Source organism: Staurois parvus, unplaced genomic scaffold, assembly GCF_062004578.1.
Source record: "Staurois parvus isolate SC_StPar_1 unplaced genomic scaffold, SC_StPar_1.0 ptg000258l, whole genome shotgun sequence".
Classification (NCBI taxonomy): Eukaryota; Metazoa; Chordata; class Amphibia; order Anura; family Ranidae; genus Staurois; species Staurois parvus.
In genome coordinates, this window is record NW_028318054.1 from 8719876 (window position 1) to 8735239 (window position 15364).

General features: G+C 41.0%; 1 protein-coding gene across 2 annotated transcripts in view; it reads right to left on the minus strand.

The window, feature by feature from the left end:
* Nucleotides 1-15364, minus strand: part of TRIM33 (tripartite motif containing 33) — a 214152-nt gene that overhangs the window by 110754 nt on the left and 88034 nt on the right. For both annotated transcript variants that reach the window (XM_089681085.1, XM_089681084.1), the window contains exon 3: nt 1771-1918. In XM_089681085.1, coding sequence (XP_089537211.1) covers nt 1771-1918 — 148 coding nt within the window. The remainder of the gene's footprint in view (nt 1-1770; nt 1919-15364) is intronic.

A 15364-nucleotide genomic window follows, 5' to 3' on the forward strand; every position in this document is an offset into this window, starting at 1 on the left:
TATCACATATAGAATACATTCACATCAGTCCTTGCCCTCAAGGCGCTTACAATCTCAGATCCATAAGTTAACATACATACACATACTAGGTCCAATTTAGAAAGGAGCCAAATTAACCTCCCAGCATGTCTTGAGTAACTGGAGGAACCTCACACAGGCAAAGAAAGAACGTGCAAACTGCATGCAGATAATGCCATGGTTGGGATTCAAACTCATGATCCAGTGCTGCTAGGCAGAAATGCTAACTACTGTGCTGCCCTACATTCCTGTGAGATACCAGTCTGTACTTCCTGGCCAGTGAACATGGTATTGAGCTATGGGGCAGCTACGTACCAATAGGAACAAGGACTGCTGTAGGTGAAGCTACGCTATGCTATATTTCAGAGGCGACCGTTACTGTACATTGTTTGCTAAAGCAGTGTTTGATTTGTGATAAACAAAATGCAATGAATGGTACATTAATCAGATGAAAAGGTCTTATATATGTGGTACCCCCACAATTGAGAAGAGTAGCAGATTATGTTCTGGGGTGTAATTCTAAATATGTGCATGTTGTGTATCAGAAATGTCTTATTAATCGACAACTTTGTGTTAAAAATAAATTTTTTCTTCCCCCATTTTTTTCCCGAAAATTCATGGAAGAAAATATTTCCAAAAGACTCACTATGCCTTTTATAAAATACCTCAGGGTGTTTCATTTCTTGACTACCCATCACATTTTTCCAAATTTTAGAAATCAAATGAGTCATTTATGTACCTGAAAGCCCTGAAGGTGCTCCTTGAATTTTGAGCTTTTATGTTGCGAGTCTCACACATGGAATCCCAATACTTGGGAGGAGTAGCAGAATGTTTTTTTGGGGTGTAACCAATTATGTCTATTACATGCGTGAGACAACTTGTTAAAAAAATGTTTGCTATTTTATAATTTTCAAATGTACATATACCATAGTTCGTAGACTCTATATATAACTACATATATGACTTTCACACAGACTAAATATACACCGATTTGTGTTAATTTTTACCAAAGAAATGTAGCAGAATGCATGCTGGCCTAAAATGAGGAAAGATTTGCAAAGTTTCAAGACAAAAAATAAAACTTTTCAAAAATGTTGGTCTTTTTTACTTTATAGAACAAAATTGAGAAAGTGATGGTATGTACCACCAAAAAAGTTCTAAATATAAAAAAATTATATAAAATTCATTTGGTTACAGTATAGCCTGGCTAAGTAATTGATCAAGTGTGACAGTGCTACAATCTGAAAAATGGCCTGGGCAGGAAGTCCGTTTAACATTTTGGTCTTCAAATCAACCCCTCCCACTTTAAATGTGTTGCACACAGGTCAAGGCAATGCTGAAGCTTTTAAAATGGAATTTAAGTCACTAAACTCGCTCATCTCTAATTATCGAAATCCACAAGAGGTCCTTTGCCAGCATCTTCCCCCCTGCTTCTTCCAGGTGCCAGTCTTCAGGCATCATCACTGGCCAGCATGGGATGACCTAACTTCTGTGCATGCACAGGAGCCCATCATCCTGACGCACAAGGGACCATGCTGACAATGTAAACGGAGGTGAGCATGCAGAGCTCAATTTACATAATCAAAGAATAATGAAAGCAGACAGGTAGGTATATTTATTGCAGAAGAGACGTTGCACGTCTCTTCTGCGATAAACAGCCTGCCTCTAAATATTTTATTAAATTCTTGCACTGTTCATAGATTACCCATTTTAACTACAGAGGAGTTTAAAAGTAGTAAGAAAATATGTTACCTGAAGACACATCTTCCTTCTTTGTTATTATGTGATCCTTGGTAAATTTAACTCTTTGATGTGCTTCAATACAGGTTTTACATAGCCATTCTCCACATTCCACACAAAAGCCAACAGCACTTGCATTATCTTCACAGCTTGTACAAACCTAATCAAAAGAAAGTTTGCATTCAGTTCTGTGAGCTCACAGGTAGAGAAATACAGAATCACTGAAAAAAAAAATTACCTTAAGAGTCCTAACCTACAGTGGGGAAAAGAATTATTCTATCCCCTGCAGATTTTGTAAGTTTGCCAACGTCTACAAAATGAAGCGTCTATAATGTTTTTATCATGTGTGTTTTAAATGATATAGACCAAATATCAACCAAAAATCCAGAAAAAAAAACCACGATACAAATGTTATAAATTGAGTTGCAGTTCAGTGAGTGCAATAAGTATTTGATATACAAACAAAACATCACTTAGTACTTGGTGGAGAAACCCTTGATGGCAAGCAAAGAGATAAGACTTTTCTTGTAGTTGGTTACCAGGTTTGCACACATCTCAGGAGGGATTTTGGTCCGCTCTTCTTTACAGGTCTTCTCTAAATCCTTAAGAGGTTTCTTGACTCGAAGTTTCAGCTCCCTCCAAATATTTTCTATAGGATTAAGGTCTAGAGATCGGTTAGGCCACTCCATGACTTTAATGTGCTTCTTCTTGAGCCACTTATTGCCTTGGGTCATGGTCATGCTGGAAGACCCATCTTTAGTGTTCTGGCCGAAGGAAGGTTTTCATCCAAGATTTTGAATACATGGCCCCTCAAGCAGAGAAGCAACCCCAAATAATAATGTTTACACCACCGTGCATGACTGCAGGGATGGCGTTTGAAGAAGAAAAATGCTGACTATGACCCTACAAACATGGCAAGTCGAGTTAATACCAAAGCGCTAAATATTGGTCTCATCTGACCACAGCACTTTCACCCAATCCTTCTCTGAATCATTTAGATGTTCACTGGCAAACATCAGGTGGGCCTGTACATGTGCCTCCTTAAGGGGAACCTTGCGCTTTCTGCAGAATTTCAATCCATGGAGTATTGTGTTACCACTTGTTTGTTTGGTGACTGTAGTCTCAACTGCCTTGAGATCATTCACAAGCTCCTCCTGTGTAGTTCGGGGCTGATCCCTCACTGTTCTCATGATCATCCTTACCCTTTGAGGCGAAATTGTGCAACGGGCTCTAGACCGAGGGCGATTGATGGTTATTTTGTACGCCTTCCATTTGCAAATATTCGCTCCAACAGTTGTCTCACCAAGTTTCTTGCCGATGGTCTTGTAGCCCCATTCCAGCCTTGCGCAGGTCTACAATCTTGCCCCTCATGTCCTTTAACAGCTCTTTGGTCTTGCCCATGGCAATGCGGTTTGAGTGGAAGAAAGATTCTGTGGACTGGTGTCTTTAACACACATAAGGAGCTGTCGTTAGGAGCACCTTCTTAAATTGACAGGACTAATCTGTGTACCACATGAGCACATAGCCAGGACTCTTGTTTGGTAGGAAATCAAATACTTACAGTTGTGTTCAAAATAATAGTGTGTTGAAAAAAGTGAATAAAGCTAAAAATCCTTCTAATAGCTTTTATTTCCATACACACAAATGCATTGGGAACACTACACATTCTATTCCAAATCAAAACATGAAGAAAAATATAACAAATTTGTGTTGTTCCTCTAAAAAAAATTGAAGAAAAGTGATTAGACTGTTCAAAAAAATAGTGTTTGTATTCTTCTTTACAAACTCAAACATTCACTATATAAACTGAAAAATGTTTGAAGATTTTGCTTTCCTTTGAATCACTTAATTATTATTTATTTAGTTGTATAAGCACTGTTTCTGAGAACTGCTGTACCTCTGTGTTGCATGGAGTCAACCAACTTCTGGCACCTGTGAACAGGTATTCCAGCCCATGATGATTGGACTACATTCCACAGATCTTCTCTATTTCTTGGTTTTGCCTCAGAAACTGCATTTTTGATGTCACCCCACAAGTTTTCTATTGGATCAAGATCCAGGGATTGGGCTGACCACTCCATAACGTCAATCTTGTTGGTCTGGAACCAAGATGTTGCACATTTACTGGCGTGTTTGGGGTCGTTGTCTTGTTGGAACACCCATTTCAAGGGCATTTCCTCTTCAGCATAAGGCAGCATGACCTCTTCAAGTATTCTGATGTATTCCAACTGATCCATAATCCCTGGTATGCGATAAATAGGCCCAACACCGTAGTATGAGAAACATCCCCATATCATGATGCTTGCGCAACCATGCTTCACTGTCTTCACAGTGTACTGTGGCTTGAATTCAGTGTTTGGGGGTCGTCTGACAAACTGTCTCCGGCCACAAGACCCAAAAAGAACAATCTTACTTTCATCAGTTCACAAAATGTTGCATCATTTCTCTTTAGGCCAGTCAATGTGCTCTTTGGGAAATTGTAACCTCTTCAGCACGTCTTTTTTTCAACAGTGGGACTTTGCGGGGGCTTCTTGCAGATAGCTTGGCTTCACATAGGCGTCTAATTGTAACAGTACTCACAGGTAACTTTAGACCTTCTTTGATCTTCCTGGAGCTGATTGTTGGCTGAGTCCTTGCCATTTTGGCTATTCTTCTATCCATTCGAATGGTAGTTTTTCGCTTTCTTCCACATCTTACAGGTTTTGGTTGCTATTTTAAAGCATTTGCGATCATTTTAGCTGAGCAGCCTATCATTTTCTGCACTTCTTTATATGTTTTCCCCTCTCCAATCAACTTTTTAATCAAGGTATGCTGTTCTTCTGAACAATGTCTGGAACGACCCATTTTCCTCAAAATATCAGAGAGAAATGCACTGTAACCAGCATGTACAACATCTGCTGCCTTCCTTCCTTAAATAAGGGCAATAAATTGCCACCTGTTTTTCAAAGAATGAATGAGCTCACTAATAGAACTCCACACTGCTATTATTTTTAACATGCCCCTTTCAATTTGCGATTCAATTACACAGAATCAGCAGCATGCATGTCATGACTGTTGAGTCTGTTGGATTTCTATTACTCTACTACACCTGCTAGTAAATTATTTGCCATGTAGAAATATCATTTCCACCAAAAACAGTGATTGATCAGGTTCGTGATGTCTGACTGCTATTATTTTGAACACAACTGTATTTCACTCAGAGAACTGCAACTCAATTTAGAACATTTGTATCGTGTTTTTTCTGGATTTTTGGTTGATATTCTGTCTCTATCATTTAAAATACATCTATAATAAAAATTATAGACCATTTCTTTGTAAGTCGGCAAACTTACAAAATCTGCAAGGGATCAAATAATTATTTTCCCCACTGTACATATAAACTGCTCTTGCAGTACTTCTATTTATGCTGTCCAATAAATTTCAACAATAAAGGAGCAAATAAACTAGAGTTACAAGTGCATTACGCCTAGAAGCTTTCTGCAGTTGCACATTAGAGCAGCACTGATTATGTAATCAAAGGGAACAAATAGCAAGCTTGATAGTTGAAGTGGGTACTAAAGTAGAAATAAAGACTTTTTTTCAATTCTGGATACAAATGTAAGATGGTTATAACCACCAGGTTTTGTTTTGCCATCTTTGTCCGAGTGGAGAAATATTCCTTCACTTCCTGTCCGATAGCCAAAACAGGAAACAAGGAAATCCCTGGTTAACACAGTCAACGGAACTTGTGTCCCCACTGGAATATTTCCCCTCTATTCTTGTTCTGATGACAATTCAAAACTTGGGATTTTTTTTCACTTTGAGAAATAACATGAAACAGCAAAGACAGCAGTTAAAAAAAAACAAAAATCACACACAAGTGTTACTAAACCCATGACCCTGCATTCACTATATCTAGTCTCCCACAGTACACAGAACATGAAAATGCAATTTTAGTAAATATAAACTGATAAATACCTTTTCTCATCAGCAGTTAGAGCAATCTTGTTGATCTCTTGATGCCCACACTGATAGAAGTCACATCTGGTGTTCCCTGCCTGTGGCAGAGCATGAAAAGATCCCAGAAAGGAGCCCATTGCCTCATTTTATTTTTTCTGACTGTATACTTGTCAGGTGTCCTCACAATAAAAGGAACAGCGTTGAAGGAACAAGCAAATCACCCTGAGATCACACCGACTGGAAGGCATGCTCCCTCCATCATCACCGAGATTCTGGCCTTGGTATTTAGATGCACTGAACAGTCCAAGGACTGTTTGTCCCACATGGCCACAATGTTGAGTCAAACTGGAAATGCCAGTTTGTAACCCCTGTTAACAATACTCCTGACCCAAGCATATGAGATGTTCTGGGACCAGAAAGCCAAAGAGGCAAACAGAACAAAAAAGGGGACAGTCAATCACTGTGAACAGGCCCTGCGCCAGTCATTTGGAAGACCATATCTTCTTGCAAAAGTACCGTATTTGCCGGTGTATAAGACGACTGGGCGTATAAGACGACCCCCCTACTTTTCCTGCTAAAATGTAGTGTTTGGGCTATACTCGCCGTATAAGACTACCCCTCTTCCAGTGCACACCAGTGGGAGGAATAGTGCCCCATCATCGGTGTCAGTGGGAGGAATAGTGCCCCATCATCGGTGTCAGTGGGAGGAATAGTGCCCCATCATCGGTGTCAGTGGGAGGAATAGTGCCCCATCATTGGTATCAGTGGGGGGAATAGTGCCCCATCATTGGTATCAGTGGGGGGAATAGTGTCCCATCATTAGTATCAGTGGGGGGAATGGTGCCCCAACATTGGTGTCAGTGGGGGGTGGAATAGTGCCCCATCGTTGGTGTCAGTGGGGGGGGGGAATAGTGCCCCATCGTTGGTGTCAGTGGGGGGGGGGGAATAGTGCCCCATCGTTGGTGTCAGTGGGGGGGGGGAATAGTGCCCCATCGTTGGTGTCAGTGGGGGGGGGGAATAGTGCCCCATCGTTGGTGTCAGTGGGGGGGGGGAATAGTGCCCCATCGTTGGTGTCAGTGGGGGGGAGGAATAGTGCCCCATCGTTGGTGTCAGTGGGGGTGGAATAGTGCCCCATCATTGGTGTCAGTGGGGGGTGGAATAGTGCCCCATCGTTGGTGTCAGTGGGGGGGGGGAATAGTGCCCCATCGTTGGTGTCAGTGGGGGGGGGGAATAGTGCCCCATCGTTGGTGTCAGTGGGGGGGGGGGGGAATAGTGCCCCATCGTTGGTGTCAGTGGGGGGAGGAATAGTGCCCCATCATTGGTGTCAGTGGGAGGAATAGTGCCCCATCGTTGGTGTCAGTGGGAGGAATAGTGCCCCATCATAGGTATCAGCGGGAGGAATAGTGCCCCATCATTGGTATCAGTGGGAGGAATAGTGCCCCATCATTGGTATCAGTGACACCAATGATGGGGCACTATTCCTCCCACTGACACTTGCTGACTCTGTTCTCGTATGGTGCTGCTGCAGCCAGCATATGTGGTTGCAGCAGCACCTCTACACTGACCACTTACCTGCTGGTCCTGCACTCGATTTTCGCGCGGCCGCTCGGCTCCACCCTCTCGCCGGTGATTGGCCGCCTGTGTGCCTTTCCTGAGCTACAGTTCTGGCGGCCAATCGCTGGTGAGGAGGCGGAGCCGAGCAGCCGCGCGAACATCCAGTGGCCGAACTGAAGGCGCAGCCGCGCTTCCTGGACCGGATCGTCGTGGGACCGGAACCAGGTAAGAAATAGCCCCTGCCCACCCCTGTACTTAGTGTCCCTTCCGACTTTTGAGAAGATTTTTAAGGGGTAAAAAGTCGTCTTATACGCCGGCAAATACGGTATGTTTTTGTCTTAGACTTAATAATGGAAGATTGGAGAGAGATTAAATGAACCCTTCCTAACCTAGGACATAAACCTACTGCTAGAAGCGCAAGCTTTTTTTCTTCGGGGGAAGTAAATTGTAGGTACCCTATACTAGAAGCCTTAGGGGAGAAGATAGATTTGGGAGAGATTTCTGTAACAGGTATATTATTCTAATCAGAAGCCTCATTTATTTATTTTATTTCAGGTACTTATATAGCGTCCATTTACACAGCGCTTTACACACACACACACACACACACACACACACACACACACACACATATTATACATTCACATCAGTCCCTAACCCTCAAGGGGTGTACAATCTAAGGTCCCTAACTCACATTCATACATATACTAGGGCCAATTTAGACAGGAGCCAATTAACCTACCAGCATTTCTTGGGAGTGTGGGAGGAAACCAGAGTACCCGGAGGAAACCCACACAGGCACAGGGAGAACATGCAAACTCCAGGCAGGTGGTGCCGTGGCTGGGATTCAAACCAATGACCCTAGTACTGCCAGGCGGAAGTGCTAACCATTTAGCCACTTTGCTGCCCCATAAGGATTCTTCCTTAACAGATGCTTCCTCTTCTGGTGCTGTGGCTCAAGGGCAAGGTAAAACTAAAGCTGAAGGGAAAAGCAAGGGCAAACCATCAACAAACACGTAAATTCTGCCCATGAACTGTGTGGGAAAATTCTTCTCTAGAATGGTTGATGGGTCAGCAGAAAAAACAAAAAGGCAGAGTTAAAATGGGGGCAACCATCAGCAGATTTTGCAAAGTGTCAAACTCTTTGCAAAACATCATGGATGCTTAACACCATCTTAAAATAGTGGTGCACCGAAATGAAAATTCTTGGACTGAAACTGAAAATTCAGGATTCATTTGGCTGAAAACCAAAATGGACAGTTTTTTCTTACATATATTTTTTTTAATAGATAATTGCATTTGACTTTTTAATCAATATCATGAATTTAAATGATTTTATTTTCAGCACTCTCAGTTAAAAGGCTGCTTTCCCACTGAGCAGTTTTTGAAGCTTTTTTTTTTTTTTGTTTTTTTTTTGTTTTTTTTAAAAGCAAAAGGCACCAGAAAAGCTCAAGAAAAATGCATTCCTTAAATGCAATGTATGTATTCACACTGGTCCACTGCATTTTCCTTGCAGTATTAACAAATCTTGCTTGCTGCATTTTAGGTGCATATTTGACGAGGAGAAAAAAAAAAAAAACCTCCTCATTGAGGATTGGCTCACATCAATGTGTTTTTTTCAGACTTGTTGCAGCAGAAACGCACCTTTCCCTCTGGAAAGGGTTAGGGACTTTTTTTAAAATGCAAAATGCCACGTTTTTGGTCCAACAGGCTTCAATGGAGACGCTGCAGAAAACGCACGTAGTGCATTTTGACGCATTCTCACACATTTGGCTTTTTTTAATCTACCCAGCATCAAGTTGGCCCAAAATAAAACGTGCAAACACGCAAAAACGCACTGTCAGACAAAACACAAACTGCACTGGTATGAACCATGCCTGAAACGCATTGAAGATGCATCAAAAACGTACAAGTGTTGAATTTGTGTTTTTAATCTGTCAAGAAAATAAAAAACGCAACAAAAAAAGTTTCAAACGCATGTGCAAAAACGCAAATTGCAGTGCAAAACTGACAAACCGCACACTGCATTGGTGTGGCAATTGGCCTCAAAAGCATTGAAAATGCAGCAAAAATACACATATTGGGTTTTTGATGGGATTTTAATCTGCCCTGCAAAAAGATTGCCAAAAAAAAAAAAAACATACAAAATACAAAAAAAAAGCAAAAAAGCATCAAAAGCTTGTGGGCAAAAATACAAAACACTGCAAAAAAAAAAAAGTATCACAAAAAACGGATAAAAAACGCAAAATGCAGTGTGAAGCAGGCTTAAAATGTGCTTATTTTTATGCTTTTGCATTTTTAATCTGCCCAGCGACAAGTTGGCATAAAAAAAAAAAAAAATCAAACTGCAAACCAGTGCAAAAACGCAAAGTAGACTGCAAAACACTGCGCAACGGAAAAACCCAAACTGCATTAGTGTGGAAACAGGCCTGTAATGCACTGAAAATGCCAAAAAAATGCATAAACAAAAAGCACATGCTGAGTTTTTGATGCATTTTGCGTTTTTTTAACCTGCCCAGCAACAAGCTGGGCATAAGAAAAAAAAAAAAATTAAAAAAAAGCCAGTGACTGAAGTGAAATGAGAAAAGGGCCTTGAGAGAGTAGAGCTGGCCTGCTAAGAGACTAGTGGTCGTCTTTGAGTAGGTCTGTGTACAAGGTTTCTCTGAGTCAGTTTGGCGCAATGAGAAATTACCAGCCTCATTGCTTGGTCTATTTTGTGAAGCAGTTGAAGGAGAATTCTTACTAGGGGAGAGACCAGGGGATTATCAAGGCATCCAATGCCAGCACTAGAAGGTCCTTAGTCCTGGCCCCAAAAGGTAGATTCTTGTTCAATCTGGAGGCCAGGATTTTCACACTCAAGGTCCCTAACCTCTGACATATCAGACTGAATATGTCACACGAAGGGCCCATTCCCTTTAATCTAGGCTGTGGCAGCTAAAGTAATCCGCTTTCCAGCTGTCCACTGCTGGAATGTGTACCACAGGAGACCACAGGACAGCAAGTTTCCATCCATGAGATTATCTGGCTTACTTCCTTTAAAGTGGTTGTAAACCCTCCCTCTACACAGTGCTAAAATAAATCCTCCTACATGAGTTGTACCTGTTTATTTGCAGTCATTTGTCTTGTTCATTCTTGTAAATCTCAGGAGATTAAAAGGTTTTTTTACAAACTCACAAAGCAGGGGGTGGAAAGTTAAAGTGTTACACACTGAGAGCTGAATAAAGGGAAGAGAAAATTCTTCACACAGCACACAGGAATAATAACAGGCTGTGTGCTGGAGGTCCCTCTCCTGTCACCTTTATACCTCTTAATGTCAGGAAAACTTGTCAGAAGTGACAGATAGCATAGGAACAAGGAAGCCTTAAGGCTGCATGATTCCTGCTGCCCCCCCGTTGATAGCAGATGTAAATCACAGTCGTAGAATTGTCTGACTGTACCCCATCTGGGCATCCTTGCAAAAGGAGGTCCAGTGTTACTGAACCATCGTTATTGCTCTAAACTCCAGGATATAGATGAGGAGCTTAGCTTCCACCAATTTCTGTTTCCTGGACTACAAGATAAATGGGAATATACAGATAGGCATCTTTGATGCCTAAAGATGTCAAGTATTCCCCTTATCTCAAACAGGCCATCATTGACCTTGCAAATTTCATGAGAAATCTTGAAATTTGAAGAATTTGATGAGGGACTTTAGGTTCAGATATTCCTTTGGTACCATGAACTGGTTTAAATAGAATAGCAAATTTGACTACCCCTTCAGCACTTTCCTCTCTTAAATCAACCAAAACTGCTCAAGGACAGAGTTTTGAACTCTATTTTGTACCATTCAGAAATTACAGATCAAACCCACAAGCATGCGATGTCTGTGACAAAGAGCGGAAAACTGTAATAGGCACCCCCAATACTATTAAGAGTGAGGGCATCCCTTCACTGGGACGAGGGCTTTGGAAAAAGATTTGGTGAGTTTTGTGGCCCAAGACTTACACTGAAGGGAATGGCTGAACTTAGGTTTTGAAGTTAAAGCCTAGGTAGAGTGATTAGGTACTCTGAATTTTGAGAAGGTGTATGTATGTATATATTTAGACAAAGGCACAATTTTTTTTTGTTTTTTTTAGGTATTTACCAAGACATATTCAAGCTATTTTTATATAATAGATATGGGCTGAAAGTGCACACTCTCAGGTAGGGATGCACCAAAATTTCGGCCAAACGCACCCCTTTCGGCCATCAGCCGAAATGAAAAAAAGGCATAGAAAGACACAGAAGGCAAAGTGCCGAAAAACCCCACCCCTCACCACCCACCCACCGTTCGGTAGTTCTCAGACTTACCTGAGAAACCATCGAACAATCCCCGGCGCTGGGCATAGAGATGAGTGAAACAAAGATGGCCTCCACTCATCTCTATGCCTTTGGAGAACCAGAGTGATGTCACTTCCGTTTCCGGCCATTATTTATTTTTAAAGCACTAGATCAATGCTTTTTTTTTTTTCATCCAATGCTTTACATTGCAGAGATGTGGGGTCTTATTGACCCCATATCTCTCCATAAAGAGGCCCTGTCACTAATTATTTCTATCACAAGGGATGCATGCATTTCTTGTGAAAAAAAATAAGTGATTTAAATTTTTTTTAAAAAGGGACAGAGCAAAAAAAAGTAAATAAAAAAAAAAAGTTTAAAGTGCCCCTGTCCTCGCAGTGGTGAAGTAGTGGTGAACGCATACACAGGCCATGCCCACATATGTAAATGGTGTTCAAACCACACAGGTGAGGTATCGCCACGAATGTCAGAGCAAGAGAAATAATTCTTGCACTAGATATCCTCTGCAACTTTACACTGGTAACCTGTAGAAATTTTTAAAGCATCACCCATTTTTAAGTACCGCAGTTTCACGCTACTCCACGAGTGTGCGCAACTTTAAAGCTCGACATGTTGGGTATTATTTTATTAAATTGGGGTATATTTTTTTTTTTTTTTAATCAAACTATTTAAAAAAAAAAAATATATATATATATATATATATATATATATATATATATATATATATATTCATTTTTAAAAACTGCGCATTCTAAACTTTCGTTTTCAGCACCAGAATTTTCATTTTGGTGCACCACTACTCTCAGGTTTAATTTGAGAGTATGTACATCCAAACTGGAGGAAGGGTTTATAAATTACAGCTCTTAAAGGGTAGCCTTTTTTCAAGGGACCAAAAGTAATTTTACAATTGAATCAAAAGTGGTTTCATGGTCAGGTGTGGGCTACTCATTTCTTCATTCATCTTAAGCAGGTAAAATGTCTGGCGTTGATTCTAAGTGTGGTATTTGCATTTGGAATCTATTGCTGTGAACCTACATCATGTGTTCAAAGGAGCTGTCCATGCAAGAGAAATAGGCCATTGTAAGGCTTCCAAAACAAATCCATCAGAGAAATAGTGGCAATATTAGGAGTGGCCAAATCAACAGTTTGGTACATTCTGAGGAAAGAGGAATGAACTAGAGAGCTCAGCAACATAAAAAGCCATGGACGTCCATGGAAGACAACAGTGATGGATGATCGCAGGATCCTCTCTATGGTAAAGAAAAACGCATTCACAACATCCAGACAAGTGAAGGACACTCCAGGAGGTAGGTGTATCATTGCCAAAGTCTACAATCAAGAGAAGACTTCACAAGAGCAAATACAGAGGGCTCACCACAAGGTGCAAACCATTTATAAGTCTGAAGAATAGAAAAACCAGATTAGACTTTGCCAAAAAAAAACATCTAAAAAGCCAGACCAGTTCTGGAAAAGCATTCTTTGGAAAGATGAAACTAAGATTAATCTGTACCAGAATGACGAGGAAAAAAAAAAAAGTGTGGAGAAGGCTTGGAACAGTTCATGATCCAAAGCACACATCGTCATTTGTAACACATGGTGGAGGCAGTGTGATGGCATGGGCATGCATGGCTTCCAGTGGCACTGGGTCATTGCTATTTAATGATGATGTGACAGAAGCAGCCAGATGAATTCTGCAGTGTTTAGAGATATACTGTCAGCCCAGATTCTGCCAAATGCAGCAAAGTTGATTGAACGGCGATTCACAGTACAGATGGACAATGATCAAAAACATGCTGCAAAAGCAACCGAGGAGCTTTTGAAGAAGTGGAATATTCTGCAATGGCCGAGTCAATCACCTGATCTCAACCCAATTAAGCATGCATTTCACTTGCTGAAGGCAAAACGACCCACAAAGAACAACTGAAGACAGCTGCAGTTAGGGCATCAGAAAGGAGGAAACCCAGTCTTTTTTAATGTCCATGGGTTCCAGACTTCAGGCAGTCATTGCCAGTAAAAGTATCCTGGTTTATTGCACCAACAGTTCTAGGTTATTAGTAAGCACTGAAGTGGTTTCTTTAACCTGGAGATTATGGCAACTGCCTGCAAACCCTCTAAAACAAAATCATCCTGGAAGGATACAGCGGACTATCAGGTACAACCTATGCAGCCAAAGCTCACAGGCTGTCAAAGCTGCAGGGCAGGTTAGATAATCAGTCTGCAGGGGAAGGCTTCAGAGGCAGCAACCATAATTGCAATTTGGCCAATGAAATTCTGCATAACTGTGCTGAAATCCTCCTGGGTTTTAACCGGAGGGGGCCACAACCAACAGAGCTAAGGAAGACTCCGAGGCTGTCAATGTCAGTCCCTTGAGAGGCAACACTGAAGGACTTCCTAGAACTCTTAGTGAATCATAAGCTCCATGGACCCAATACACTGGGGCTGTCCCTTGTCAGTTTGGGATCCAAGATGTGGCACCTCAAGTAAGGACAACTTTACACAAATAGAAAGTTTAAACTAGGATACTCACAGACTGCAAGAAACAAAACAGAGTATAAAGGGCCAGACTTGACAGGTCAGTGTAGGTAGCAGCAAGGACTAACCCAGATGAAACCACCTGTCTGCTGCATTAAGAAGCAATGGTGGGAAGGAACTACCTCACATCCCAGGCACACCATGTAATTGTCCAGTCCAATAGGGTCTGTACAGCCTTTGTCAATGTTCAAATCCTTCTGTGGGTGACAGTATACCCAAATCGGCTCTTAAACCAGTGTTTGCATGTCACATGCATGTTACTCCCATTTCAGTGCACAAGACAGTGCTAAGCTGGCAGCAAAAAAAAAAAAAAAAAAAAAAAAAAAAAAAAAAGGAAAAGGCTGGGAGAGCAAGCGCAGCAACAGGAGCTGAAATACTGGTATTCATACACTGGCACTGAAACATACTACACATTTATGGCATTGATTGTTGCACAATCGGTTGCGGCTGTCAGATCCATGAAGGCAGCACCCTGCAGGGGTCCCAAGTGCTTTATCTACAGGACAAGAGAGGCGTATAGTGTGTGTGTGTTAGTGTATGTCTCACAGCTGTCATCCGATCTTCCATACAGCTAGGAAAGGGGATTCCCCATCCATCTGTTTTTCGCATACAGGATTAGATCGGATGCTGGCGGGTGTCAGCGGAAAAATGTCCAATGACACTCGCCACTCCATAGAGAGCTATAGATTGCCGGATCGCTTCTGCCTGATAGGCAGACCTGATCGGACAGTCAGTGTGAAAGGAGCCTAAAAGTTAGTGAAATAAATTTGATACTGAGATATTTGTGCAAATGTTTATCAGATTGCTATTTTCACTATAAATACACCAAAATCATTATTAGTAAATACATACATGGCAACATTTACAATGTTCTTGCAAAGTTCCAAATAAAAAATAAAAAAAAAAAAAAAAGGGAAAAAAGTGTATTGAGTTAATAAATATCTGTAAAATTTTAATTTTAATTTGCGCCTTTTTGTGAAATGGTGAAAACTAAAAAGGTGCGCAAAAAACTGTTAATAAAAACAATTTACTCCAAAAATATGTTTTCATTCTTCACTTACAGATTTTAAAAGACAATACATTTCCTGAAAGCACATGATTAAAATAAAAAAAAAAAAGAAGACGTGTTTGATTTTTTTTTTAAGCTCCACAGATGTACACCAAATTGCTATTTTCCTCAAATCTTTATTATACACTAAAATCATTATTAGCGGACACAAACATTACATCTTACAATATTCCTGCTATATTGCGACTTAGGCCT